Here is a 27,339-nt window from a genome sequence, read left to right on the forward strand (position 1 = left end):
ACTCCTTGCAAGATTTAATTCTTCCTTTAATATAAATAAGGCAGCATGAAATACCAAGAGTCCCACTGCTTTCTGCTTTAGTAGCAGCTTTGGTACAGAAAAGATTCCCGTTTCCCCACCGAGGTCTGTTGTCTCCGTATAAACAAGAAGCCAGAAGGTATTTTTTCTGTGAACTTTCTCCTGGAAGCAAAGGAGAAGCTGTGGGAGATCCAGGCATGGTTTTGGCTTCTGGAGGCCGTTTTCCGGTTATTGGGGTCTCTTCAAAGCAAAACGGGATCAGGATGAAGAGGGGGAAAGGCATGGGCCATAAATAAATAAGGAAATTTGCCCCGATTCTGCAGATACATCTGATGGAATGAGGAAGGTCGGGTTGTGAGGGGTTGGGGGTAGTCTGGGCTGCTGTTAGGGACACACTTGAGCTGGTTCCTTTCCTGGTGTGCCCCGCAGCTGGGTCTAGGGAGAGGCAGGCCCAAGTGCGTGTTCAGTCTAACTCCAGCTCACACTGGAAGGCTTCCTATAGGTTTGGTTTTCCCTGATCACAGCTGAGCTGCTCCACCAGGAATTCACCCTAGTGGGCAAAGGGTCCCTCTTCTCGAGCTTTCTGAGGTTGGTTGAGAGCACTTCTGGGGAGTGGGGAAGGATCGTCTTCCTTCAGTTTATGGGGAAACCATGTCAAGTTGGTTATGCTCTCTGGAAGGCATGGCCGGCTTAAACCCTGGAGGGAGAGCACAGGTACATTCTCAACTCCCTGGCCCTCTGCAAGGGTAACTGAAGTGATGGTGAAATAGGAAATCTCAAAGGGCCAGTGAAGCCACAGGTGGAGAAGAGGCTTCCTGATCCGCCTGAACCACAGACCTGGAGATGAAGCCCAGCTCCAACCACAGAGACTCTGCCCGGCTCTTTGGGTCTGGGTCCTCTGTGTGGTCAGGCATGCCCACACAGGAGGGGTGGGTTCTTTGCAGTGAGGGAGCCCCGCTGGAGTGAGGAACTAGGGGCTCAGAGGCTGCAGACCGGAGCTGGGTTTCCACAGTAGCTCTTGCTTCCACACACCCTGCCCTAGGATTGGGACCCTGAGGACAACCCAGGGTTATGACATCCTGGCTCCTGATCTCTGCAACTTTCTGTGAACTGGGCCAGGCTGCAAGCCAGAACCCACCACACGAGTAGCATTCTTGAGCACCTCACAGAAGGAGTCCACTGTCTTACAGTAGAGACTTCACTGCAGGACGCAGGGCCAGAAGACATAGAGAGGTTTGACCCTGCACACACCCTCTGGGAATGCCATGACCTCAGGAGCCTTGCAGATGCCAATAAAGAAGTGACAGAGCTGCTTTTCCAGCTGTCCTTTGCCCCAGTCACCCTGTGTGTCTCCTTCTCCAGGTGAGCTTCCACCTTCAGCATCTGTCTTCCCCTTTGGAGAGAATCAAGAGAGATGTGGGGCCGCTGAGCTGACACCCAGCATGGCAAATGACACCCACCACGCTCAGGACCCAGTATGTTGGGGAAGGGACAGCAGAAGGGGGTGCACCTGAGAGAGCAGTGTAGCTGAAAAAGTGGCCGTGTTTCTCTATGCCACCAAGTACCCATTTCCATGTGACAGAGATGTTAGTCACTCGGGACCCGAATCTACACAAGGTCTTTTCTCCAAATAATATAAAAAAGTGGCAGCCATGGTGGGACCGCTGTCATGCAGGTTGTGTAGTAAAGATGGACATTCCCACATCTGTCCCTGTTAGTGCTCTGGCTGCAGACGGTCAGGCCAAGGGCTGGGAATACCGGTGCTGGGTCTTAACACAGTTCCCCGTCAGCCTTCTCATGGATCCTCTGCTGATACTCAAGTACAGACTGGATCTGGGATGCAAAAAGAATTAACACCAAATCCAACATCTGCACTGTTTCCAACTCAGGGTCCACTGCATGTTCTGCGGCCATCTTGGCCATTCATGATGATCCAGAAGTAAACTGCAGGGGATCAGTCCCTAAACCCAAATGACAGCTTTACCAACAGATCCCAATGGTACCAGCTTCCTGTTGAAATTCTGTTTCCTCTGCACTGTAGGGCCTGGCTTCCTGGCAGGCTGAGCACGGCTCCCACGAAAGCCCGCCTTGTCCCCAGGACAGCGCTGGCAGATGTCACCAGGAGTGTGACTGTGAGGAATGCCCTCATCCTAGCTTACAGAGTCCCACATGCTCTACAGGACGTTGGCTTTTTGGGGCAGGCTGGCATGGTCCAAGGGGACATGTAGGGAATACTCACTAATGAGTGCAGGGGCATTCTTGAGCATCTCATAGAAGGAGTCCAGTGTCTTACGGTAGAGACTTCGCTGCAGGACAAAGGGTCGGAAGAGGTTGAGGGGCTCCGCCTTGAGCACTGCCTGCGGGAGGCCCATAGCGTCGGGCACCTTGCGGTTGCCGATGAAAAAGTGGTGGAGCTTCTTCTCCAGCAAGCTCTTCTCCAGGAAGCAGAGCAACTCATGCAGTCGAGCGTCCAGCTGCCCCGCCTTCCAGTCGGCCGCCCGCCGGCGGAGCAGGAGGTGCAGCAGGGCGGTCTTCAGGTGGTAGCTGCTGAGCCCGCTGGGGCCGGTCAGGCGGCTCTGCTTGGAGAGCAGGAAGGAGGCGATCTGCAGGCAGCTGAGGTGGCAGGCGCCTTCGGGCAGCGCCTTCAGTGTTGTCTTGAGGAAGCGGCGCTCGTAGACAGCAAAGGACAGGAGCCAGTCTGTGCTGGAGGCCAGGGTGCCCTCGGATGGCTCCCTGGGAAGGTCGGAGATGAAGTACAGGTCCGAGTCATCACACTGGATCACAGGAATCAGGTTGAAGGGCATGAACTTCCCTGAGCGGAACCTGATCTTCAGGGAGCCCGGGCTGTCCAGCTGGCCAAAGGCCAGGTCAAACTCGTACTTGTGGGCAATGCCGTGCCAGGCTCTGGTGAGGGCCGTCTGGAACCACTTCATGACCTGCATCGTGTCCAGGTACATGGAATCCGTGGCACACAGCAGGTTCTCCATGTCGCCGCAGGGGGGCACCGTGCTGTTCCTGCCGTGCAGGAGACACAGCATATCTTCCCCGAGCTTGGTCTTGCCGCAGATGCAGCTCAGGGTGTCCCCGTCGGCACGGACCACCTTGATCTGGCCGTAGCCCTGGCGATCCAGGGGCACTGAACGGCTGGAGCACCAGAGCTCTGGGTGGAAGCGGTAGGGCTCGGGGGGTGTGAAGGGCACAAAAAGGTGGCACAGAAGCGGCCTGTCCACCTGCCAGTTCTCGTACATGCTGTCCACGCCAATGAAGTCCTCCACCTCCATGTCGGTGTCACGATTGCAGAGGCTCCTCAGGGCTTCCAGCAAGTCATCCACGAAGCCTTCCAGGAACTCCCGGGTACGGGCAGCGTCGGCTGTGGCCCCCCGGATGCAGTGCTCATAAAAGTGGCCAAGCGTGGCCTTGTTGGGCAGGGTGAGGCCCTGCAAGGGGGCGCCCCCCAGCCCAGGCAGCTCATCCTCCTCACCGCCCAGGCACTCAGGGGAGGGCCCCTCCTGGTGGTCCTGCCGCCACACCTCGATCATCAGGAAGAGGATCATGCAGAGGGTGCTCCAGAGGTCCCAGGCCGCGCGTGTCTCATTCTGCTGCCTGCCCTCCTCTGCCACATGTTTCAGCACCTCCTTCTCAGCTGCCAGCCGCGCCACTTCCTCCTCCAGGCGCAGCTGCTCCAGCTGCAGCTTCTCCTGGTGTGCCTGCATCTTGCGGATGATCTCCTCCTCATTCTCGGGCACTGTGGCGTTCTCCCGCGGGAACAGCAGCGGGTGGTTGATGATGGCCGTCACCACCACCAGACACACGCGGAAGAGCCCCATGGCCATGGTCTGAGCTTTCCTGGGAACAGAGAGAGACTGATGGTCACATCAAGCTTCCCTCAATGCCACCTCAGCCCCGGACCCCGCACCAACCTCAGCCCCTCGGGGCTGGTGAAGGTCTTAGTTCTCCCACTCAACCCATCGAGGCTCACTGCAGCTGCCTCAGGAGCTTCAGTCTAGCCACAGAAGAGCCCCAAAGGTCTACCCTGGGGTGGGCATCTGTTTCTGTCCTACCCAGACATTTCTGGATGGCAGCAGCACCCCACTGTCCCTGGGAACCAACTCTTTTCTCCTACCAGTCCTTATGGCCAGGGCAAGGATACACCCACCTCCAAGCTCCTGGGTGGGCTCAAAACCCAGGCCCAGGACAATCAGACATTCTGCCCCCCAGCTACAGCCACAGCAATTGGTTCTGGGATGAGCATTTGATCCAATTTGGGCCAATGAGAGACAGATGTAGGGTGTGTTGGGCCCAATGGGGAGAAAAACTCATCTTGTTGCTAGCTTGGTTACTAGGTTGCCGAGGGAACAGGATTACACCTGCAGTGGGCTCTCAGGAAGGGAGCCCACCTGAGAAAGGCACCAACACAGAGGAAAACAGAAACCCCCTCCCCGTACTCAGCTCTGCTTGAAGGGATTGCTGTCTTCAAGCAGACAGGTAGGTGAGCTCTTTTGTCATACAAGTCAATAAAAAAACTCCTTTTAAGTCAGTTTGAGTGGCCTTTCCACCACTTGAAATCAAAATAGTCCTGAATAAAACATCCCCTTCTCTCCCAAGTGAATGCCATCTTCCTGCAATATAGTAAAGCCTAGTGGTTAAGGGAGAAAGGGCTACGTTCCAAGCCAGCACTGTCATAGCTGTGTAACCCTGGGCAAGTTAACACACCTCTCTGAGCCCTGGCTTCCTTGCTGCACAAGAGGAAAGCAATAGTATCCCACAGGGTCATGGTATTGATAGATGCAATGATCCCTGCAAACTGCACGGCCCAGTGACCAGGGCACAGCACATATTCACCAAACAGTAACTGTTTCTGAAGTAGATCTGAGCCCTTATCCTCCTCTTCTGTAAACGTCTCCTTCCGATCTGGCAGACCTTACCTCAAATTCAGACACACTCTCCTGGCTTTTGTCTTTCCCCAGGACAATCTTGGAGATGACCAGAGAGCAAAGAGTCACTGCCTTCTTGCCATGAGGCATCTGAACTTTAAATCTGACTTCTTAATTGTGAAGGGAGGCACTCTGTTCCCCTAGGATAAGTGGATTTTTAAGCTTCAGGTGAGTTTTGGGGAAAGGCTAATCCCTACAATCTTTGCAATTCAAAGCCTGATCCAAGGACCGGCAACCGCGGTATCTCCTGGGAGCTTGTTAGAAATGCAGAATCTCGGCCCCACCCACACTTTCTGGATCGGAATCCACATTTTAATACCATCCACATAAAAATCTGAGAAGCACTGTCTTACGCCAACTGCAAGCCTTACTTACCTCCTCTCTTCTCAGCAGGAACCTCGGGCTTAACAATCTGCTATTTGCACGCTGCGGCTACCCCCTCTCTGCTTGGGACCTTGGCGATGGGAGCAAATGGCCAAATGCAAATCAGCTGAGGTCCTGAGATAGTTGAGAGCACAGGGCTCCTTCCACCCCCTGGTGCGCGCCAATACTGGCTGATAGGAACTGCTGTGCCGGCCTGAGCCCCATTCCCTTTGGCTTGAGCCCCTGACCTGGAATTTGCACAATGAAATTCTTGTCCTAATGGTGCCTAGGAACCGGGATTTGTCCCCAGGTAAAGATATCTCTGCAGGTAGTCCCTGGCAAGACGCAGGATGGAGATGGCTGAGTTGGCTGCTGGTCTCGCCTAGACAAAGCTTGCTGCTCAGATGTGACTCAGACAGTTCCACCCCATACACAGCTGAACAGGTCTGCGGGACACAAAAGGGTTGAGGAGTGGAGAAGGTCCGTCCTTCACCTTGCGGATTCTCAGTGTGGGCCTCAGAGATGAGCTCTGAAGCGTTTCCACGGGAGGAAAGGCCCCAGGAGAAAGTGGAGGAAGCCACACTGCAAGGTGGGTGGGGTAAGGGAAAAGTGCAGGGGGCAGCAAGCCAGCTTTCCTTCCCCAAGCCAGGGAGCAGCTTGCTGGATAATGGCAGAAACAGGTCAGCCTGGTTTCTACATTAGAGAAACATCAATGGAAAGTTTTGCCGGGGAGGGTCCGACGCATAACTAACTGTGAGGCTGGGTGATTAACACGGGAGAGAGTGTTAACATAAATTTGTAGAGTACTCAGCAGAATATTAGGCAGCAGCCGGTTAGGAGATATTTTGGGGGTTCTGAGGTCCTTCAAGGTGCCTGGAGCACAGGCAGCCGCCTTTGGACACAATGGGCCTTGACCAGTCACAGTAATAGCCTGGGCAACCACCTACCTAGGTTCCGTGTCAACTCAGTGTAGGATGCCACAAAGAGGGGAGTGGGCCGTGGCCAAGCCCTGTGGCTGGGAACCCTCCCTGTGTCTACGCCACACTTCACGATGCTACTTGCTACATCTTCATTCCTGCCAGAGGAAGAGCTATGAGAGCTACTGATGCAGGCAAGGTTCAGAACTCCAAACCTACCAAAGGGACCAACTCTGTGTGCAAGGAGAGAAGAGGACAGATTCAAGAGGAGACACTGGGTCAGAACCCAGCATGTGCACCTACTGGAGGTGACTCCGGACAAGTCACTCTGCTTCTCAGAACCTCAGTTTCTTAGTCTGTAAAACGAGAAAAATCATATCTGCTGTTGTAAAGTTTGAATAAGATAATGCATTTAAAGCACTCAGCAACATGCTTGCCTCTGAGCATGTTTTCTTAGAAAAGAAACTGTGATGGGATGGAAATCCGCAGATGACCCTGCCTGGAGGAGTTCAGGATGGAGCGTGCGCAGACGCCCCTACAAGGAACTCTGGCAGGATGCGGGCAGCGCATAGTAGCACTGGCAATTGTAGGGTTACAGACAAGACTCAGCAGAAGCACCAGGGAAACAGGGCACCTGCGCAGGAAGAACTGCAAGGAAAGGGGGCCTGGGCTGTTGGCCCAGCAGACCTGGGCTCCAACCTTAGGTGACTGTGTGGGTGGATGGCGCAGCTTCTGCGCTCGCACACTTTCCCTGTGAGAAGGCGTTAATAACACGCCCTCCTTCACAGGGATGTTGGGAAGGGCAGGTGAGATCATATACCTTGGGTGCTTAGCACTGAGCAGGTTCCTCCTCCTCAGCATCCTCGGGATTCTGCTTTCTCACTTGCCCAGCACAGCAGCCCTGCCCAAGCCCCAGGCACAAGGAGTAAACACACGCTGGAAAGTGCTCTGAAAGCACAAGACGTTCCGCTGCTATTGCTCTTCCTTGGCACATTCCAGAGTCCGCCCTGGCCCCCAGCAAAGGGGAGAAGCCTTCGGAGCCTCGGATCCTCCTGTTGGTCAGGGGGTTCCTCTGACTCACTTTCTCATGTAAACCATCTTCCCACTTCTCAGCTTACTGCTTCCCCGATCGGATCCCAGCTGTCATTTGGCTCCTTGTTAAACCCTGCACAGGCTGGCTCAGTCTGCAGCATCCTACGGGATAGGACAGGGATGGACAGGCCCAGGCAGAGAATAGGGCTGTGGCTGCTCAGGGTGCCCACTAGATGGGGCTCAGTTTGAAGCTTTTGCTACTTCCCCTTCCCAAACCAAGTCATAGGGGACGCGGCCCTGAGGGCCCCAGGGGCCAGAAGAATCTCCTGTAGGCCAAGGGGATTCCAAAATAAACCTTACAAACTAGTTCAGGTCAAGACCGGAAGGAGGGGGTTGACAAACCCCATTATATCCTCCTTCCTTTGGAATTCAGGCACAACTGACCAACATTAACATGAAAACAGAGATCTTAAGAGTGACAAAACACACTCTCTAGCAATAAGATCCCCGAATTCCAATCCACTATAGCATCACATGACAGATAGAAAGCCCTGAAAGACATCAATTTTACCCCTTTGACATATTTTGAAACGGGCCTGAAAAGCTGTTTCTTGTCAGGAAAATCTACATTATGTACAGAATTTCCCTTCCTTTCCAGGTCTCTTCCTGGATTAACCAAGAGTCTGGCACCTTTATAGATCTAACAGACATTTACCATCTTCTCTCTCTGAAGCCCATTTCCTGGAACTTCATCTACATAGTAAGAACCGTGGTCTCCATAACCCCTTATCCCAGACACTCCTTTCTACTGATTCCAGGTCTTTAGATAATAACACAACTCTTTCAACCAATTGCCAGTCAGAAAAATCCTTGAATCCACCGATGACCAGGAAGCCGCTCTTTGCCCTCACTTCAAGCTGTCCCACCTTTCCAGACCAAACTAACATATACCTTACACATGCACTGATGGACGTCGGCCTGTAACTTCTGTTTTTTTTTTTTTAAGACTAAGTCTCACTCTGTTGCCCAGGCTGGAGTGCAGTGGCGTGAGCTCGATCTCAGCTTACTGCAACCTCTGCCTCCCAGGTTCAAGCAATTCTCCTGCCTCAGCCTCCTGAGTAGCTGGGACGACAGGCATGCCCCACCATGCCCAGCTAACTGTTGTATTACCAGTAGAGACGGATTTTCCCCAAGTTGGCCAGGCTGGTCTCGAACTCCTGACCTCAAGTGACCTGCCTGCCTCGGCCTCCCAAAGAACTGGCATTACAGGCATGAGCGCCTGGCCGGCCTGTAACTTCTGTCCCCCCTAAAACATATAACATCAAGCTGTAACCCAACTGCCTGGGGCACATGTTTTTAGGATCTCTTGAGACTGTGCCTCAGGCCTTGGTCACTCAGATGGGTTCTGAATAAATCCCTTCAAATATTTTATAGAGTTGACTTGTCCACAAAAGGGAGGGAAGCAGGGCATTCTGACATTCTGAGACAGGATGGGTGGCAAGGAGCCTTTCCCGAACCACGGATGTGTGTATATGTGTGGATGTACTTGCACACACATGCATACGCCTCCTCAAAGAGTCCCCCCTACTCCCAATTCAAGGATGTCCACCTCTGCCTTGGCCCAAAGTTCTCACCTCTACCAGGCTCTCCCACACCTGTGGTCTGAGACATCAGCCAGTAGGTTTGGCTTTGAGAATAAACCTGGGTCACTTGGCGGGCTTTTTTCTGTCTACTTGCCAGGAAGCCGGCAGGAAGCCTGCTGAATTCCTCTCCACCTCCGCCTTTGTCCAGAGAGGGGTGGCCCATGCTGTTCACAGCTAAACTTAGCCTGACAACGCCGGGGTCACGGGGCAACAGGGGTTGAGGGAAGGCGGAAGCTTCTGGGTGGCCTGGACAGAGGGCTGCAGGTGGCTGGCCAGGACCGGTGGTTTACTCAGACCCTTACTCTGAGGCTGGCCAGAAGCCAAGACTCCGGGGGAAATCCAAGATGGCTTCCTTCCTTCACTGGGGTCCCTCACTCCTGGGTCCCCCAGAGCCTGTAGCACTCCCCACCATAGCTTAATCCAATAAACACCACAAAGCATTGTCCAATAGCCATAGCTCCCATTTCTCAAGCCCTCACTAGGATGTGTTGGGCACTGCACACACTGACCACTGTAGCCTTCTAAGACGTGGGTGCCATCCCTGTTGCAGATGGGTTAACCAAAAACCCAAGAGACTAAGTCATTTTCTAGCCACAGGACTAGAAAAGCCATAGCTGGGCTGAGATTCAAGCTCATTCTGTCTTTGCCAGCAAAGCTCACGTTTTCCCACTGTGCTGCATGTACGGAGCACATACTGAGCTCGAGGAACATGCTACATGCTTCAAGGCCTGTGATGATGAGTATGGCCTGGCCCCTGGTAGCAAAAGCATTACAATCCACGTGGGAAGGTAGACAGCCACTACGTACGGGGTCCCCAGGCACAATGAGGTGTGGGGCATGAAAGGCACACGAGCTCTAGGCTGCAAAAACGCAGAGGAGGGAGGGAGTTTCCTTCCCGTTCTCTGAGGGCTTCTCCTTGTCTGGAGCTTCCCTGCCCTCACCTGTTGGGGAGATGTCGGTGTGTAACCCCTTGGCTCCACCATCACGTCCTCCTCTCCTTCCAGACAGAATTCCTTCCACCAACCAGGAACAGTAGGAGCCTGTGTCCGGCCCCACAACCTGTTCATCACACCGCTTTTGCCCACTGCCCATCTACTCCCACCATGGGTTGGCTGACCATAGCCTTAAGCAGCAGGGGTGCCCAGGACCCATTTCTTGGTCGCCCGATATTCCCTCTGGGACAGTGGTTCTCAACATGCTTAGCAGCAACAGTGCCACCTAGGAACTTGTTAGAAATGCAAATTTTCAGAGGCAACCTCAGACCTGCTGATCAGAAATTCCAGGGCTGGGGCCCAGCATCTGTGTCTTAACAAGCCCTCTAGGTCATTCTAATGCCTACTTATGTCTGAGAACCACTCCTTCCCAAACCAGGTGTCCTCTGGGTAGGTGGGTGGGGCTCCAGCAGGGTCACAGCAGCCCACATCCTGGAAATTGCCAAGGACCTGCCCAGCACCCAGCCCGACAGATGCAATTAGCTCTGCTAATTACAACAGCAAAAGAAGCCCTGGGCCCGGCATCACGTTCAGAGCCAAAATGAGCAGCTGATGGGTTTCCTTTACGAAATGGAATAAAGGACTGGCTGATGGCAGGGGAGGGCACTGTTAGCCCCGGCCCTCAGGGTGACTTGGGTCCTTTTCACGGTCTGGGTTCTGGGTCCTCCAGAAAGAAGGAGCCAAGGGAGAGTCACACCGCCATGAGTCTGGGCTGAACCCCTACTGTATCCTGGCCGCGTGCTGGAGTTTCTCAGTCCCAGCTTCTGAGGTATGCAGTTGTTGGGGGGAAATCAAGCCAAAAATGTAAGAAAGTCAGAATGTAGAGTTGAATTTAGGTTTCTTCATTTTACAGATGTAGAAACCAAGGCCCAAACAGGAGACATGCTAGACCTGGAGGGTGGGTGGGGCAGAAGAGGCAGGCTGGGGGTCATCCTATGGACCCTCCCAGGGAACACCCGGCAGCGATTCCAGCACGGAACAGGGGAGGGGTGGGGAAAGGTGAAGATGTTTTGATGAATAGCCATTTAGGAAGCAGGTGTCCAATTCCAGGCAGGATGCTAAGTACTCTGCATGGTTTTGTCATTCAGTTGTCACCACCTCATTCAGGTAGTCACATTAAACCTCTCTTACAGATGAAGAGACTGATGTTCTGGGGAGGCCACTGGGAGGGGTCCTGAGTCTGCAGTGCATGACCGAATTCCAACAGCACCTAGGCAGAGTATGCCCCTCCCTCTGTTCTCCTTCTATCCCTCAAGGGACTGATGGAAGACTGAGTGGAGTCCTGCCTCTTCCCCTGCCTGGGGGCACCTCCGCAGCATCACTGTCAGTAGTAACCACCAAAATTATCCAGGTTCACTGTCCCCTGAGCTTCCCAGGCCTTGCAGAAACAGGATTATGAGAAAGGCAAGCAGAGATTGAGTTTGAGTCTTCGTTTTAGAGTTTGGAACCCATGGGCACACAGTCTGAGCTGTTGTGACACTCTCCTTCCCTGGCTCAGCCGACTCATCTCACCCTCGATTTCATGCTTCTCTCTAGCAGGGCTCACGCCCCACACTGCAGTGACACCAGCTTCCCATAGCACAAGGCCAGCTCAGGGCCCCTTCTCCAGGAGCCTGCCCTGGACCTGGCCTATCTCGCCCTTCCTGGAACTCCTGCAGGTCAGGCCATCTTCCTGCTCGTTACTGTGTCATTCCCCAGTCCCTGCCTTCCTACCTACAGTTCCAGCATGGTCAAGAAGCTGAATGGTCTCCTGTAGCCCTGGGGGTACCATGCACGGGGATGGGCACACTGCAGGGTCCCAACATGTAACTGGGAGTCGACTTATTGCACATTGGGAGGAGGTGGCTGGAGGCAGATAGAGTTGTGGGGTGACGTGTCTCCACCAACTCCTTCCTTGTTGCCTAACTCAGGACAGAGGACACAGCACAAATGGCTCAGTAACGCTGGCTCTGAAGGAATCACTGCTCAGCCTGACTGGCTCCCATCCTCCCAGGACAGTGGGAGAGGAGAAGGGCCCTGCCCCAGCAAGTGCAAGGCCGCAGTGCTGCTCCCACCATGACATGTCTGGCTGGGTCCCTCTTCACTCGCACCCCAAATGGGGACAGGAGAGGGAATATGGGGGGAGGGCGGTTGAGCAGACTGAGGCTGGAGGGGAGGGATAGGCAAAGAAAAGAAGTGAGGAAAGAGGAAGGAAGAGGACCAACAAAAAATCATTGAGAAAGCAGGTGCAAAGGGTGTGGCTCTGGGTGCCCAGCACTTCCCCTTCTCCGCATCCCTGCAGCCCAACCCCGTCCAGGCACCTGGCCCCTCCCACTGGGCAGGACCATGGGAGGCCTCCACTAGCCCACCTTCCCTGGACCTGCCACCCTGTGGCCACGGGCTCCTTCCCTTCCTCTCTTCCAGCCACTTGTCTCGAGGCTACAGATTGTAAAATCAAGCGTCTGGGAGGGCCAGCCCGCAGGAAAAGTGGAGAGCCGAAGGGAGGGGACACTGGTCAACTGGACGGCACATGTTTCATCTGATGGGGCGAATCCCCACATCATACATTCTGTGCACCTGGAATGGCAAGATCTTTTTTTTCCCTAAGAAAAGCCGCTAATCTGGGTTTTATCAAAATCCCCCCTATTTTTAAATGTTGGCTGCTATTTCAACAAAATTCTTTAAAAACCATGTGAGCAACGCTGGGTGCCGTGGCTCACACCTGTAATCCCAGCACTTTCGGGGGCTGAGGCAGATGGATCACCGGAGCTCAGAAGTTTGCGGCCAGCCTGGGCAACATGGTGAAACCCTGTCTCTATCAAAAATGTAGACAGGTAGCTGGGCATGTTGGCACATGCCTGTGGTCCCAGCTACTCAGGAGGCTTAGGTGGGAAGATCGCTTGAGCCTGGGAGGCTGAGGTCGCAGTGAGCTGAAATGGTACCACTGCATTCCAACTTGGGTGACACAGTGAGATCCCATCTCAAAAATAAAATTAGTGGCCACCCAGAGCCTGTGGGCTCTGGTCTGCAACCCCCCCGTGAAGCGTTCCTCAAAGTTACCCCTAACCAGGGACTCTCCTTCCTCCTACCCCGTCAGCAACTACTCAGCAAACCCACTATTTCCTCTGAGTCCGTGACTCCCTGAAATACCGGCTCCACCTTTCTCCCCAAACCTAGGCCTGACTCTGCCCCAGTGCTTCCCGGTCAGTCCCAGCAGCCACACTGGGAATAATCCTAAACAGCACTTATGAGGGCTGACTCCGTGCCAGGCCTTGTAGGGGCTTACTGTAAATACCAGGGCAGATTTTCTTCCTTCCCCAAGGCCTCTGCAAGGACTAGAAGAGAAAGAGGCCTTGTTGGGTTTGGCATCTGGTGACTTTTTTGAGTCCCTCCCTCTTCTAAGATTGGGCTTTGAGGATGCTTAATGCTTCGGGTGGGTGGGAATGGGTACCCCTGAGTCCAGCCAGCATGTCCATATGCGGACAGCAGAGGCTCATCTGAGCAAAAAGTCCTGATGCTGCGGCACTTAGGAGCGCTTGGTATTATAGTAAGGCCTGTGGGCCCCAGGAGCCACAACTCTGCCTCCCTAACCCATGGGAGGGCCCAGATTGACTGAGTGGGATGCTGGGCTCAGAAGCACGCAGGGGTCAGTCTGGACCCTGGTGAGGTGGAGCAGCAGGACAGAGTAGAGAGGGAGAGCTCCACCCCAGTGCCTGCTTGAGGCAGCCATACCACTGAGCAGGTGGGAAGTACACATGGGGCAGGAGCTGCCTTTGGCTCCAGTGAGCCTCCATTGTGTGCACGTGAACGCGCTGGCTGGACTCACAGAGGTGCTGCTCACACCCGTCCGAAGCATTAAGTGCTCTCAGGGCCCACTGTCGGAAGAGGGAGCACTTTCAAAAAGTCACCAGGAGGCCAACCCTGTCCTCAGGACTGGGTCATGCGGTGGCCTGCCAGCCAGCAGAGGCACAGGAAGGACAGAGGGCTGGACTCTGCCGACTCTGGGTGGGCAAGCCACATCCTTCCTGTTCTCGCTCCTCCGCAGGCTGGTGCACGTCCCTCGGCGAGCAAATGGAGAAGGCAGGGAAGCCGTCCTCTCCCAGGAAGGACAGAGTATCCCTCCGGCCAGCTGCTCTGCCTGTGTCCCCCAGCAGGACATCACAGAAATCACAGCACCCTGGGACAGACAGACAGACCAAGGCCTGATGTCTAAGGCTGTGGAGAGGACAGTGAGGAGGCGACCAGGAGTAAAACAGTGTCAGAGGCAAGGACACGGCTCCCTGCAACCCTGAGCTCTGGCCCACACCTCCTTTTCCCCCTCCTGCCAATCCCCAACCACTATGATTGTGACCTAATTTGGGAAAAGGGTCTTTGCAGATGAGATTACTTTAAGGATCTTGAGATGAGATTATCCTGGATTACCTGAGAGGGCCTGAAATCCAATGACAAGTATCCTTACGAAGTGACAGAAATGAGAGACAGAAGAGAGGTGAGGGGAGACGGAGGCTGGGGTGGGAGTGACACTGCCATAGCCGAGGGTCATCTAAGCCAATAGGAGCTGGAAGAGGCAAAGAGGGACTCTCCTCTAGAGCATCCGGAGGGAGCGTGGCCCTGATACCTTGATCTTGACCTCTAAAATTGTGAGAAGAAATCCCGGTGTGTGGCAACTTGCTCTGGCCACCCCAAGAGACTACTGCAGTCTCCAAGCACGATGCTCCCTCCTCTCTCCCAGCCAGCTCCCCTCGCTGACCTTCCTCTTTGTTGGGGTATGTCTAGTGTCCCCAGCCACCTCTGACCTGGCCTTTGCTCTGTACCAAAGCCTAGCGATTTCATGTGAAATGGAATGTCTCTTACATGCTGGCCAGCGTAGGCCTTTGGGGTCAGCTCGTCTGAACTCTCTCTAACACTTGACAACCCCTAGTTAGCTCCCCAACACTGCACATCTGCCCTCCCTATTTCAATAGGGTCTGGTTTCCATGGGACACACGTCAGCGCTGTGAGAATGATGTTCAAGCCTGGCCCAACCAGCCTCAGAGGACGCCTTGGTTCCCTCTCTGCCTGGCCCTGCCACTTCAGATCATTTCCTTTCCCCCAAATACCTCCTGCACCCCCGACCCCAACACCATTCATGGAAACGTCCATGCTTCACCTCTCTGCTGGCCAAAACCCTACCCAACTGACCTCATAGCAAGCCTATCTCAGAAACCACTTCCAAGGAGCCTTTCTGGATCCTAAGGCAAAACCCTCTTTCTTCTAAGGGAGAGAAGAACAGGGGAGGGAGAGGGACAGAGGAATTAGGTCCCACTGAGTGCAGCCAGGCACCTTGTATAGTTCAGGTGGCTCTGCAGATGTACCTGGCACACCCAACCCAGGCGAGTCCCAAGTGTCTCTATCCTTAAGTCATCCTATTTAACCCTCGCAGCCACCCCAGGGGCCATCAGCCCCACGTTCTTGGCAGGAGGCACTGAGAGGTGGAGCAACATGCCCAAGGTCACACAACAGCCTGGCTCCAGGCCCCGTGTCACCCTGGTGTGCCCCGCATCTGCCTCTGTCCTTGTCCTGCCCTATCACCATCCTCACTGTGAGCTTCTCGAGGCAAGGGTGGGGTCCTGTTTATCTTTACATTCCCCAGAGCAACTGGCATAGATCTGTACTCGGTGCCAAGGACACACACTATCCTGGGGGCCCACAGCTCACACCACGCACTGGAGGCACCACTTTCACAAGAAAGCCCCCACAAATACCCACCACTCGCAGGAAGGATGCATCTCCCACAGTCAGCCTGTGCGGGGGGTCTCCCTCGGCCACCAGGCTCCCACCTCCGATTCCTCGGCCTGAATCACAGTTCCAGCAATGCCGCCCTCGCCACTTCCCGTTGTCCTCCATTGGCTTGGTCTGGGCTCATATTCCTCAGAATTTCCCCTAGCCCTGTGGCCGCCTCTCACCCACAAGCCCACAAGAGTGCTGGTTTGGAGAGAACACGAATAACGAACTTGGGGCAGGACATGCCAGAGTTCCCAAGCCTCATCCCCTTCCTCTCTCCACCCCCTGCTCTACACACCCCCTGCCTCCAGGCAGAGCTGCAAACGTTCAGACAAAACCACACTTTCTCAGTGGGGCAGGGAGGGGAGGCTGCACGCCCAGACACAGGCTCCACACAACAGCAGACACACTGACTCAATGGGAAGAGGAAGGGGCTGGAACAGAGCCTGGGAGTAAACACAAAGGAAAACAGGGAGGGAACAAAGCCCTCCCTTGGCCACTCCCCGCCCACTCCCACTTTCCCCCTTTCACTGAGGAACTGGGATGGGTGGAATTAAATAAGGGGCCAGCACCCAGCAGCCAGCTTCTTTTTGATCCCTGGATGGGAACAAGGAAAGCCCAGCTTAGAAAGACACCCTGCCTCTAGGAGATCGGGGAGGATGAACCCTCCAGGCCTTCTCATGGCTTGGACAGGCCAGATGCCCACGGCAGCCTCCCCACCCCACTGATCTCTTACCCACGTCCTGGCTTCCAGAGATTCTGGGCCCCACACAGCGAAAGAAATCCCAGACTGTGTTTCTACCCGGGTCCCCTGTGGCTTAGGCGGTACCTGACACAATGCCTGGGCCCCAGCTGGGCTGGGGAGAGCGGGGAGAGGAAGGGAAGCGCGTACACACACACACACGCACGCACGCACGCACATGCACACACTCTGCCTGCAAAGATCTAAAACCCCCTTTCATCTCAATAAAGGGGAACAGTTACTGACACAAAGACAAAGCTGTAAAAAAATTAAGAGCGTCTTTGGTTGCGCTCTGCTGCAGGGATCTGGGCTGAACAATAGAGCTGGGCCCCTGCCAGCCCTCCCACACCAGTCAGCGCAAACCAGTCCTCCTCTCCGGAGAGCAGAGGGCCCACATGGTAAGGCTAGGAACAGTTAGCAAAATTGCTCCCAGAAGTACCTGTACCTACTCGGAGTCATACTCCCTATGAATTGCACAAAACAACCCTACAGCGACATCGTCTTCTAGCCACAGGGACAGAGCAATAAGGTGTGATGCGGGTGCTCCACCGAGGCTGTGCTGGCATCCAGTAGGTGCCCAAATGCCTGCCAAATGCATGGACCCCTGACTCACATGTGTGTCAGACCGAGGTGCGCAGCAAGCAGCCACTGCTAGTGAAGAGTTCACACGGGCTCATTCCCACTCCTAGGGTCACCAAGAAAGAAACAGCCCATAGCTCATCAGCTGAGAAGAGCTTAACAGTTTGCAGAGGCTTAGAGAACCACAGCTAAGCAGTCAAACTCTGGAATCAGATGTCCTGGGTTTGAATCTTGGCTCTACTGCTTGCTATGGCAATATGTCCAATTTATGACATTGTGCACCACCTCACAATCCCTCAGCGGAGCTTGGCAAATGATACTGCTATCGGCACTGGTACTGGTGCCATGGTCAGGTCTCCCTTTTGATTTGTTAAATTGTCATGGTTGCAATGTTAAGGAGTCCTCTGGGAAGAGCAACATCCCTGCGGCTCCTCCAGAAGCCTGGAGAGTATGACTAAGTTGCTTCCTCCACCTCCTCGTCTTCTTCTAAAGGCCCCAGGGGCTGACACAGAGGAGGGTCAGCAGCACCCTTCCTCGCTCCCTCCAGCCTGGCATTATTGACACCGACAGCTCTTCCGTTAGGTTCTGCGTACCCAGCATGGGAAGAGGGTAGGTGCTGAATACATGAATGGAGTTAGGATTGGGAAAAGAACCTCACTGCCTTTACTCCCAGGAGCAGGAATATGAAATTCCTGGACTGAAGTGGGAAGCTGTACCTCCCAGGAAGAAAGAATGTAGAAGTTCTTCATTCTTTCTTCCCGGGAGGTACCCTGCAGTCAGAAAAGCAAAGCACTAACAGTGTAAGTGCCTTGGGAAATGTAAGCAAAATCCCTTCCAGACGTAGTCCTGGAGACAGAGATGGTTGCAGCCCCTTTTGGTCTGGACTGACCTTCATCTAACTGCAGGTGGACTCACTGCCAACATTATGGCCCAGGAATGAACCCCGACTCATTTATCTGACCCTCAGCTGCCTTGCCTTGGACACCTCCCTTCTTGTTCAAGCTTCTTGCAGAAATGGACGATAAACAGAGGATTACAGGGTAAGAGAAGGAGCAGAGAAGTAATTCTTTCAGGAGAAAAACAGGACAAGCCTCAGGGCCCTGACGCACCATGGGAGGGTTTAATAAATTACAACTACTGCATCCCATTTATTGTGCAATAATGCGTTACATGTATCATTCTCACATCAACCCTTGGAGGCAGGCACTTATCCCCATTTTACAGATAAGGAAACTGAGGCATAGAGGTGAGGCCACCCACCAACATCATAGAGCCAGCATTTCAATCCAAACCTATCTGACTTTCAAGTCTATGATCATCCCATGAAGCCATAAGCTATGCTGCTCGGTGACCTGGTATCTGTGCAAAATTAGACATGTACCTATGGACTTTCCTCCCCAGACTGTTTAGGCAAGGGTAGGTGACAACTTAGATGAAATGTGGGCATGAAACAGGGAGTTAGACTTAATGAACGCTTGAGAGTCCTTCTACCAAGATTTTGTGTGTGGCTTGGGCTATTTGAGATAAAAGGAATGGAAAGCCTGCCCTGCAAAGAAGGGAGTGAGGGCTTCTTGACCCTGGCAGGTAGGTATGTATTGGGGTGAAACATCAGGAAGTGGTATGGGTACATTAGGGACATTTTAAGGCGGCACACAGGGGTGGGACCCAGGCAGCCCCTGCTCTCCTGCCCTCCGGCCCAGGCATGCTGCACCCCTGCCTTCTTGGGAACTTTGGAACAAAGCCTCAGCAAACAAAGGACTCCTTCATAAACTTCAGGCGGATCCCCTGACTGCTGCTAAGAGGCTATTGAAGCTGGCTCCCATGAGAACAGTATGTTATGAGCACATGGTTTTGCACCAGTGGGCAGGGCCAAAATGATGACACCTCCCTGCTGCTTTGATATAGGAGGAGGAGTGAGGGTGAGGAGGACTCCTGCATCAGCTGAGGGAAATGACCTGGAAGGGAGAGAAAACAGTAGCAGCCCAGGACAGCTTCCAAGCCGAGCCCTCTTCCCGGGCAGTGAGCGCAGTGAGCGTCCCACTGTGTTATGCACCTGGAAGTGGGTCATTTGATAGCTGTGGGCCTTTGTATTTTGTATTTTTCCTAGGAACTTCCGTCAGAGGATTGCAGAGTGCTCTGAATATTATCAGGAACTGCCTGTAGCTGTGCCCATTAAACAGAAAAGAAAACTGAGTGCTGGAAGGGGAAGCCTTTCCTTCCTTTCATCCTCATATAGCCCAGGCTACACTCACAGCATCGCTTGGCAGAAGGAGTCCCCGAAGTTCATTAGGTCTGCTAATATCAGAGTGAATCACAGCAGGAAGGGACCAGAAGGCTCAGGCCTGGAGCTGGTGGTCTGCTTGCTGTCTTCTCAGTTTTGATTCTTAAATTTTGTGACATTCTTTATACCATCTGATACTTTCTGGGCTATGGTGTCCAGGCAGACGCCTGAGGTGGCAGAAAGAGTCTAAGGCCCTGGGAGAGAGCAAATCTAGGTTTGAATCTTGTCTCTGTTGTTTTCCGTTTGGGGCAAGTCACTCTGAGTCTTTCACCTGTAAAACTAGGATAATACTCACCTTGAAGGGTTGTTGTGAGGACGATAAATAAATATGTGTAAACCCCTAGAAAGAAGCTTTGCTTAGTAAATAACTACTTTTTTTTTTTTAACAAGGCCATTCTACTTATATGAACAATGTAATATCCACAACGATGGATTCGGGACCATATTTGTAAATAGAATCATAATCTGCAAATGGTCATCTCGGCTAATGATACTCTAATTTTCATTTATAAACCTGAAAAAGCCAGGTGCATACAAGAATTAGGGCAATGACTGTAGCCAGTGATATGCTGGACATCAGAAAAGCACCTGAAGTTATGCCTAGTTGTACAAAACAAAAACTTGAATCAGGTGCCTTCAAGTGGAAGGACAAGGCGATTCCTGAAACCTCCATAGACAGACCTACTGTATCATCTCGTTTTTCACCTTTCTTCAGGACAGGGAGTCCTCCCTCTCCTGCCTCTTTTGTCTCCTGTGCTGATGTGTGGCAGCCCTTGCTTAGGAGGAGCAGTAGGTATCACCTGATAAGATGTGGCAGAAACCACAGGTCGCCAAGTTAAGAGCATCGGAACTGCTGAGTGACCTCAGCCTTGTAAACAGTGCCATACCAGGTGGGACGAGGTGGACATCCATGGCCGCCCCCTCTGACTCCCCTCCCAAATTAGCAAGTGTATCTCAAGCACATCCAGCTGAAAGCATTCCATGAATTTAGTTTAACCCATCTAGAATTTCCCAGGGAATGCCAGAGCTGAGTGAAGTGAACTTTGAGACTGGATTCCTATCTCCAGCTGGTCCTGCCTCTTGGGGCAGTGGATTCCATACTCTCTTCCTCTCCATGTGCATTTCATCATAAGGCTCCCTGAGGCCACTGAATCCCTGGTATAGGGCCGAGCATAACATAGATGCACGATGACTGCTCCATCAATGAAGCCCCTGTAGTAAGGATGTGAGCCTCCTACTTCTCACTCTCTTTTCGTGGGGAGGCTGAAGAATAGAAAGCCACTTTTCCGATGGTCCCAACACTGCTCCGGCCTGCCCTTCCCCTAACCCTCCTTACAAATCCAGGTTGCAGGAGGCCCTCTAAGGAGTCCCACTCAGAGAAACAAAGGAGATGGCAGCTGTCAGCACTGGGTTCTCTGACCCATGGCCTAAAGACCCACCACCAACTGACACAGCCCAGATCTGAGACCACAGTGCCTCCCTCTCTTCACCTTCCCCCTACCCAGGCACATCCCCTCCCCAGCCTCTGAGAAACACACCTGTGAATGTGACACCTTCTATGTCCCTTCCCTTCAACATGCGTCTTACTATTGAGGCCACTTTTTCACCTCCTTGTCTGCCTTAGGGTGGAGGTGTTGCCCTGAGCAACAGTGATGTCACCTGCAGGGTGCTTCCATTCCATTGATGTCACGGGGTGGGCCTAATGGATAGAGGGGAAGGTGCTCTCCGTGGGAAACCTTCACAGGTCCTAAACTGTTGAGGAGGAGTCTACAGGCCTTTTGGGCACTCCCAAATGACCCCTTTCCTCTCCCAGAAGAGTTCTTCACCCTTCCTTCCTCTCTGGATGCCTGTTACAGTTCATGCCTTAAATCTGACTTTCCCTCTGCCAGAGTTGGTCAAAAGATCAGGACGAGCAGCTCCAAACAAACCACTGGAAAGAGCACTGAGAATAGATGTCCTCCCCATCTAGGACAGTCTGGGTCCCTACGGCCTTGTGTCCAGACCTCAGAGGAGGGAGCAGTGACCTGATGGGGAAGAAGTCGGCAGAGAACGCAGACCCTGGATTAACTCTGCTGTCCTGAAGAGTGCGGATTTCCAGTCTGCACCAGCCTCTGTGCTCAGTGCCTTCTGCGCGACGTCTGACTCAACCCTCCCCACAGCCCTGAGGGTCATCCTCATTTTACTGATGATGTTACCGGGGCTTGAAGAATCAAGGCACTTGCCGAACTCCTGGGAACGCCCAACCACTGAGTGGTGGAGCCAGGACTCAGCCCAAGTCTGCCCCACTTCAAAGCCCATGAGCTCACACCTCCTCGGCTCTGGACACCTCGAGATGTGGCTCACTAAAGATGGACCATGAAGGGCCTGGACAGAGACCAGAAAGAGCCCTTTAAATCCAAAGAGGCCAGTTGGGCAGGGCAGGTGGCCTGAGGCAGCAAAGGAAGGCACTGCTTTAGGAGGGCTTCGCCCCCTGCCCTACAGAGGATGCAATCAGTGGCCAGCCTTGGGCCGGCCTCCATGCTGATTAGGGACCATGTGTCTTTGCTCTATGCTTGACTTTCTACTGATTCATCCAGGTTACCTGATCATCCTCTTGATTTGCATATAGCATTATTTTCATGGCCTGGCCCTACAACCCTGAGATTATACAGTAGTTACTGAACTTACGCAAATACAAATCTTTTGTTTTTTTGAGACAGAGTCTCGCTTTGTCACCAGGCGCCAGGCTGGAGTGCAGTGGCGAAATCTTGGCTCACTGCAACCTCTGCCTCCAGGGTTCAAGCAATTCTCCTGCCTCAACCTCCTGAGTAGCTGGGACTACAGGCACATGCCACCATGCCCAGCTAATTTTTGTATTTTTAGTAGAGATGGGGTTTCACCATGTTGGCCAGGATGGTCTCAATCTCTTGACCTCATGATCCGCCTGCCTCGGCCTCCCAGAGTGCTGGGATCACAGGCGTGAGCCACCGCGCCCGACCCGCAAATGCAAATCTATGTTGCTGGGAGCTAATGCTTGCAAAGCATCAAACAAGTAAGTAAATAAAATAAAAAATTACTACATTATGAAAGAGGAAAGGGAGAAATTCTACCAGGATTTCTCAGGGAAATACTGCCCTTGAGGCACTGGCCAAGGAGATGCCCACAGCCAGGCTGACCTGAGTATCCAGTCTACCTGGCAGGTATCTTTCTGCTGGTGAGGGGGCCACAGAGGCAGACAGTGGATGTCCTGCGCTACTGGACATCACTGCCCCCTACCCCATGCTCCTCCTGCATGGTTCTGACTCCAGCTTTGCTAAGCACAGCTTTGGTTTTCCATATGGCTTGTCTAGGATGCAGGGAAGAGACGACATCCAGCCTGTGAGATGTTTGCAAAGTCTCCTTGCAAATTAATAAACCAGCATTCTGACTCGTACACCCACTTCCGGGAGCTTTCTCGGGGTGAATCAGCTTGAGTCCAAACCAATCTGAAAATTATGGAAATCAGGTTTTTGAGTGGGCACAGCTAAGAGCCATCTCCTAGGACAGGTGACATAATCCAGGTAAACACCACCCTCTGAGCAATCTGCTGGGCACCAGCTGTCACCTCCCAGGAGGCATCTTGACTTCCTCAATGATGAGAAGCCCCTTTTGTTTAAAGTGCCAATCGACAGTGCACAGTGAAATGCTTGGTTCCAGCTAATTAAGCTCAGCTGTATGGTGTGAAAACTCAGTGATCATGTATATGGAGCTGTGAAATGGAGTTTCAGGAAGGTTTCCTGAACGAACTTGGGAAGGGCATTTGTGGCTGAACAGGACTCCAACAAGGAAGCAAGGGACCACAGAGGGGGATTAGGGGTTTGGAAGGTCGGGACAGATGTCTCATCTCCTTCCACTGGCTCTCTGCCTAGGTCAGGACCCTGCACACAGCCACTGCCATTTCCCTCTGAGCCATACCTAGGGGCACTTACTCATCACCCTCATGCTAGGCCCCAAACTGGATCTGCCACCTCACACCACCCAGAGAAAGGCAAGTCACTTGCTTCTTGGGCCAGGCTCCCCATCAGCCATCAGGGCCGGGCTTGCCTCTTTCTTTCCTCTTCTTCCTCCTGCCAGATGAATTTCCCCTCCTTCCTCCACCTGGGCTGAGAACAGGTATTTCCTCCTTTGACAAAGAAAGAAAAAGGCAACTGTTCTTCCCTCTTTCCCACTAGGGTCCCCAATTAAACTAGCTTTTTAAGCTTAAGTTGCTTCTCGGTCTATGAATGCTCAGTGATTGAGACTCACCTTCCAGGCTCCTGAACACTTAACATCCCTGTGCCTCAGTTTCCTCATCTGTAAAATGGAGTTCACAATACCTAGCTCATAGGGCTACTGAGAGGATTAAATGAGTTAATACAGGCTAAGTGCTTTTGGAAAACAAAAAAAAGCCTGGCGAATGTTAAGCCTTCAACAGTGGCTGTTTATCAGGGCTGCTGTGAATGACGGAACAAGCCGTGTACTAATTAAGGGCACCTGGCTGAGGGGTGAGGACAAATCCAGCTCACATGCCATTTGCCCAGCTACATGGCTTGGCTATGTCCACTCAGGTAAGGCCAGTATTTCTAAGTGGCATCAAGTGGCATTGTCTTGCCAAGACAGAGCACTTTATTCTAATTCATTCGAAGGACTGAATAGGGTAGCAGCAGCCCTGGAGGTTATCATGAACAGTTCTCAGCATCCTTGTGGTTCTGTACTCCTCTCCTCTCGTACACCCACTTCTGGGAGCTTTCTCGGGGTGAATCAGTAGCTCAAGTCCAAACCGCTCTGAAAATTATGGAAACTGATTTCCATAAAACCCGATTTTTGAGTGGGCACAACTAAGAGCCATCCCCTGGGACAGGTGACATGATCCAGGTAAACACCACCCCTGGGTGCACCCAGGAAGACTGGAGGAGTGGAGGGTCCAGTATGGCCTGGTGTCATCCATAATAAAGTCCTGCTTCTCAGCTCCCAGCACGTTTGGAGCGCCTGCCCCACCCAAGTACATTCTCCATTAAGCCCCACAGGCTGCGCTGCCACCTCATCCCCACTGGAGCGGACTCTCAACTCCAAACTTGGGACCAGAGTCTTGGACTCTGAAGGCACCTTCTCCTGCTCAGTTATTTGAGGCGGGGGGTGCAGCGGGGTGTGGGGTAAGAGGGGAGGTTAGAGACAGGGTATCACTTTGTCACCCCGGATGGAGTACAGTAGCATGATCCTAGCTCCAAATGGATGATCCTGGCTCTAAGTCTTGAACTCCTGGGCTCAAGCAAGCCTCCCAAAGCTCTGGGAAGACAGGCAAGAACCACCCTGCCCAGCCTCTTTTCTGGCTTTGTTGATGGCCACCCCTCTCTGCTGACAGCTGTGAAAGGAAAATACAACCTCAGGACCCCAAGCTCAGGATGCCAAAGGGAAAAGTTAAGCTTGGGAACTGAGTCATGCAAAAAACAAAACCAAAACCAAAACTGCATTCCTTTTGTTCCCAAACAGCTATAATTTCACATGCTTACTTTACCTCATCTTATGTAAAATGTAGATCTCCTGAGCATGAGAAGAATGCACCCAGGGTGAGCAGAGTCAGTATAACTACTTCACGGTTACCCACAAGTGGAGAAAATCTGAAGGCAGAATGGCCTGGAGCAGCAGCAACACACAGGGAATCAGCAAACAATGAAAGCTACTTAGGCAAGTAGGCTGGAGGGAGGACTCAAAAACACAGCCTTTTCTGTTTTGTTTTCATATGGGAGAAAGGCGGTAATCTACTTTTCTAATACTCCATTTTCAGGGCTAACCTGGGCCTAAAACTGCCCCAACCACAGAAGAACTTTAGCTGGCAGTCAGACCCGGTTTATAAAAGGCAAGAGCCCTGGGTCATATCAAAAAAAAAAAAAAAAAAAAAAAAAAAAAGAACAAGAAAATAGACCGCGAACCCGATTTAGATCCAAAAGACCACAGTCCAGATTGCGACCAATATCTGGTACTCTACGAGCTGTGAACGGGTGCCTTTCTCACACCAGCAGAGGGCAAAGGCAAAATGACGCCCCTGCCTGGTTCTGCAAAATATCTTACCTTACTAGTCCGCGTCATTTTTTTTTTTAAGAGAAAGAGCGTTTTGGATGGGGAGTCCGGCCCTGGAACTCCTTGAGTCTTCACCTGGCAGCCAGAATGGCAAAGTCACAGGGAGGGGGTTGAGGGTGGGGTTAGGGGTGAAGTGGCAGAGAGTTATTTGCAGTCCCATGAGAAAGTCTGCAGAGTATGGGGTCTGGTCTACTAACAGACCCGAAAGAGGAAGCGGCGGGGACTTTATCCGGCCTGAAGCAGCCCCATAACTTCACTACCCTGAACCGAGAAAAAAACAACCTCACTCCTGTTCCTTTCTTACAGGAAAGGAGGGAAGAGGACAGGGAAAAGGGGGCGGCAAATATGAGCAGGGGAACCGGCTTTTCTTTCTGCGGTAGCGCTCTGCTCTGATGTGAGAAGTAACGGATTGCCCGGGCGCTAGGAACAAAAACGTGGTCCCGCTCTGGGCCCCGAGGCTCCCCGCGCAAGGAAAAGCCGCCCGCAGCCCTAGCTGCAGCGAGCGCCCTGGACGCACCCCCGTGCGGCCGGAGCAGGACGCGTGACCGCCAGGAGACAATGCGCCCGCCTGGGCAGGCGCGCTGTAAGAGGGTCTCCAAAGTCAGCCCCCACCCGAGGGCCGAGCAGGCGCCCCCGCTCGCGGCAGCCATCCCCGGCACAGCTCCTCCCAGCTCGCGGTCTCCATCGCGCCCTTCTTCCTTCAGCACAGTAGGCTGGCCCGGGACTTACGACTGGCCTGGGTCTCCGGTCCCTGGTCCCCCCCGCGGGAGAACCGCTCCAGCACAGGCTTTGCGCGCGGGTCGGGGGCCGGGGCGCCGCTGCTTGCAGGCGGCTGCGGCGGAGCATGCGGCCAGGCACTTAGAGGGGCGCGGGGGAAGATGCCCCGGCTGGCTCCCGCCTTCTGGCCTCCGTCGGCTGGCTCTACAGGACTTCAGTTACTCATTTCCTGGATGTCACAAAAACTTTTTCCTCCTTATAAGAACAAAACACCCGCCTCCAACCGCGGCTGCGGAAGCTCTTTAAGGAGGACCGCGTGGGTTTCGGTGGTTGGGCCCAGGATCCGCCGGGAAGATCTGTCCAGTGAGCTCCCAGAGACTCCAACGGCACGGCAGAACTGGAGAGTGGCTGGGAGAGACGGAAGCAGGCTACTGGAGTAAACTGGAGAGAGGGGACAGGGGCGCGGAGAGGACGCCCTTAAAAGTCGTTCTAAGCCACGGAGCGGAAGGGGTTAAGTTATTACAAGTCGGGAGTGTTTTCTGCGGCGCGTTTTACAAGTGGCAGAATTCCTGGGGCCGGTCTCTTGGAGGAAAATATAAATCGAGACATAACGCCAGCCTTTTTCCCTTTTGCAGCTTAAAAGGATTAAAATAACTCACTAACTTTTGTGATACACAAATGCCTGATTGCTTTTCTCTGGATTTAACCAGGCACAAAGGACAACGGTGACCGGATGCTCTCGGAAGCCGTCGTTTCTAAACCTGGTTACTGTTGTGACTAGATGAAGTGTTACTACCCCTATGTTAGAAACAGAGAACTGAGGCCTGGAGGAGCAGCAGCAGCATCCTGGTCGAGCTTAATAGTTTATAAAACCCTTAACTTCCTGTAATCCCAGCTACTCAGGAGGCTGAGGCAGGAGAATTGCCTGAACCCAGGAGGCGGAGGTTGCGGTGAGCCGAGATTGCGCCATTGCACTCCAGCCTGGGTAATAAGAGCGAAACTCCGACTCAAAAAAAAAAAAAAAAAAAAAAAAAAAAAAAAAAAAAACCCTTAACTTCCATGGTCTTCCCTTTGACGTGCCCAAATCCCGCAATCAGTAGAAAAGGCAGAGAAGGGTTTGAATGAATTCTACATTAAGCGGCTTTGGGGGCATCAAATGCCAGTGAAGGCACGTTGGGGAAATTGGAACCCACTGTCCAAAATGATCACCATTGCTATTGTTTTATGGTCTTAGGTAACCTTCTTTTCGTCTTTTCCTTTAACACTCGCCTGAGAGACTTCAGGCTGAGTCTGAAAGATAAACA

The 27,339-nt window shown here is 53.0% G+C and overlaps 1 protein-coding gene across 3 annotated transcripts; it reads right to left on the reverse strand.

Moving 5' to 3' along the window:
* On the reverse strand, positions 1–26,803 carry ITPRIP (inositol 1,4,5-trisphosphate receptor interacting protein). 3 transcript variants are annotated; one of them, XM_032281549.1, is made up of 2 exons: positions 25,931–26,803; positions 1–3,864 (listed from the first exon to the last, which is right to left on the reverse strand). In XM_032281549.1, exons 1-2 carry the CDS (start codon positions 25,966–25,968, stop codon positions 2,193–2,195), a joined length of 1,710 nt encoding a protein of 569 aa, XP_032137440.1. In that variant the 5' UTR covers positions 25,969–26,803; the 3' UTR covers positions 1–2,192. The 3 variants fall into 3 exon arrangements, with proteins under 3 accessions (XP_032137440.1, XP_032137443.1, XP_032137442.1); XM_032281552.1 differs by having other exon boundaries at positions 25,310–26,803; XM_032281551.1 differs by having other exon boundaries at positions 26,048–26,802.
* Positions 26,804–27,339: the final 536 nt, after the last annotated feature.

Source organism: Sapajus apella, unplaced genomic scaffold, assembly GCF_009761245.1.
Source record: "Sapajus apella isolate SASKATOON/1434 unplaced genomic scaffold, GSC_monkey_1.0 scaffold13, whole genome shotgun sequence".
Lineage (NCBI taxonomy): Eukaryota > Metazoa > Chordata > Mammalia > Primates > Cebidae > Sapajus > Sapajus apella.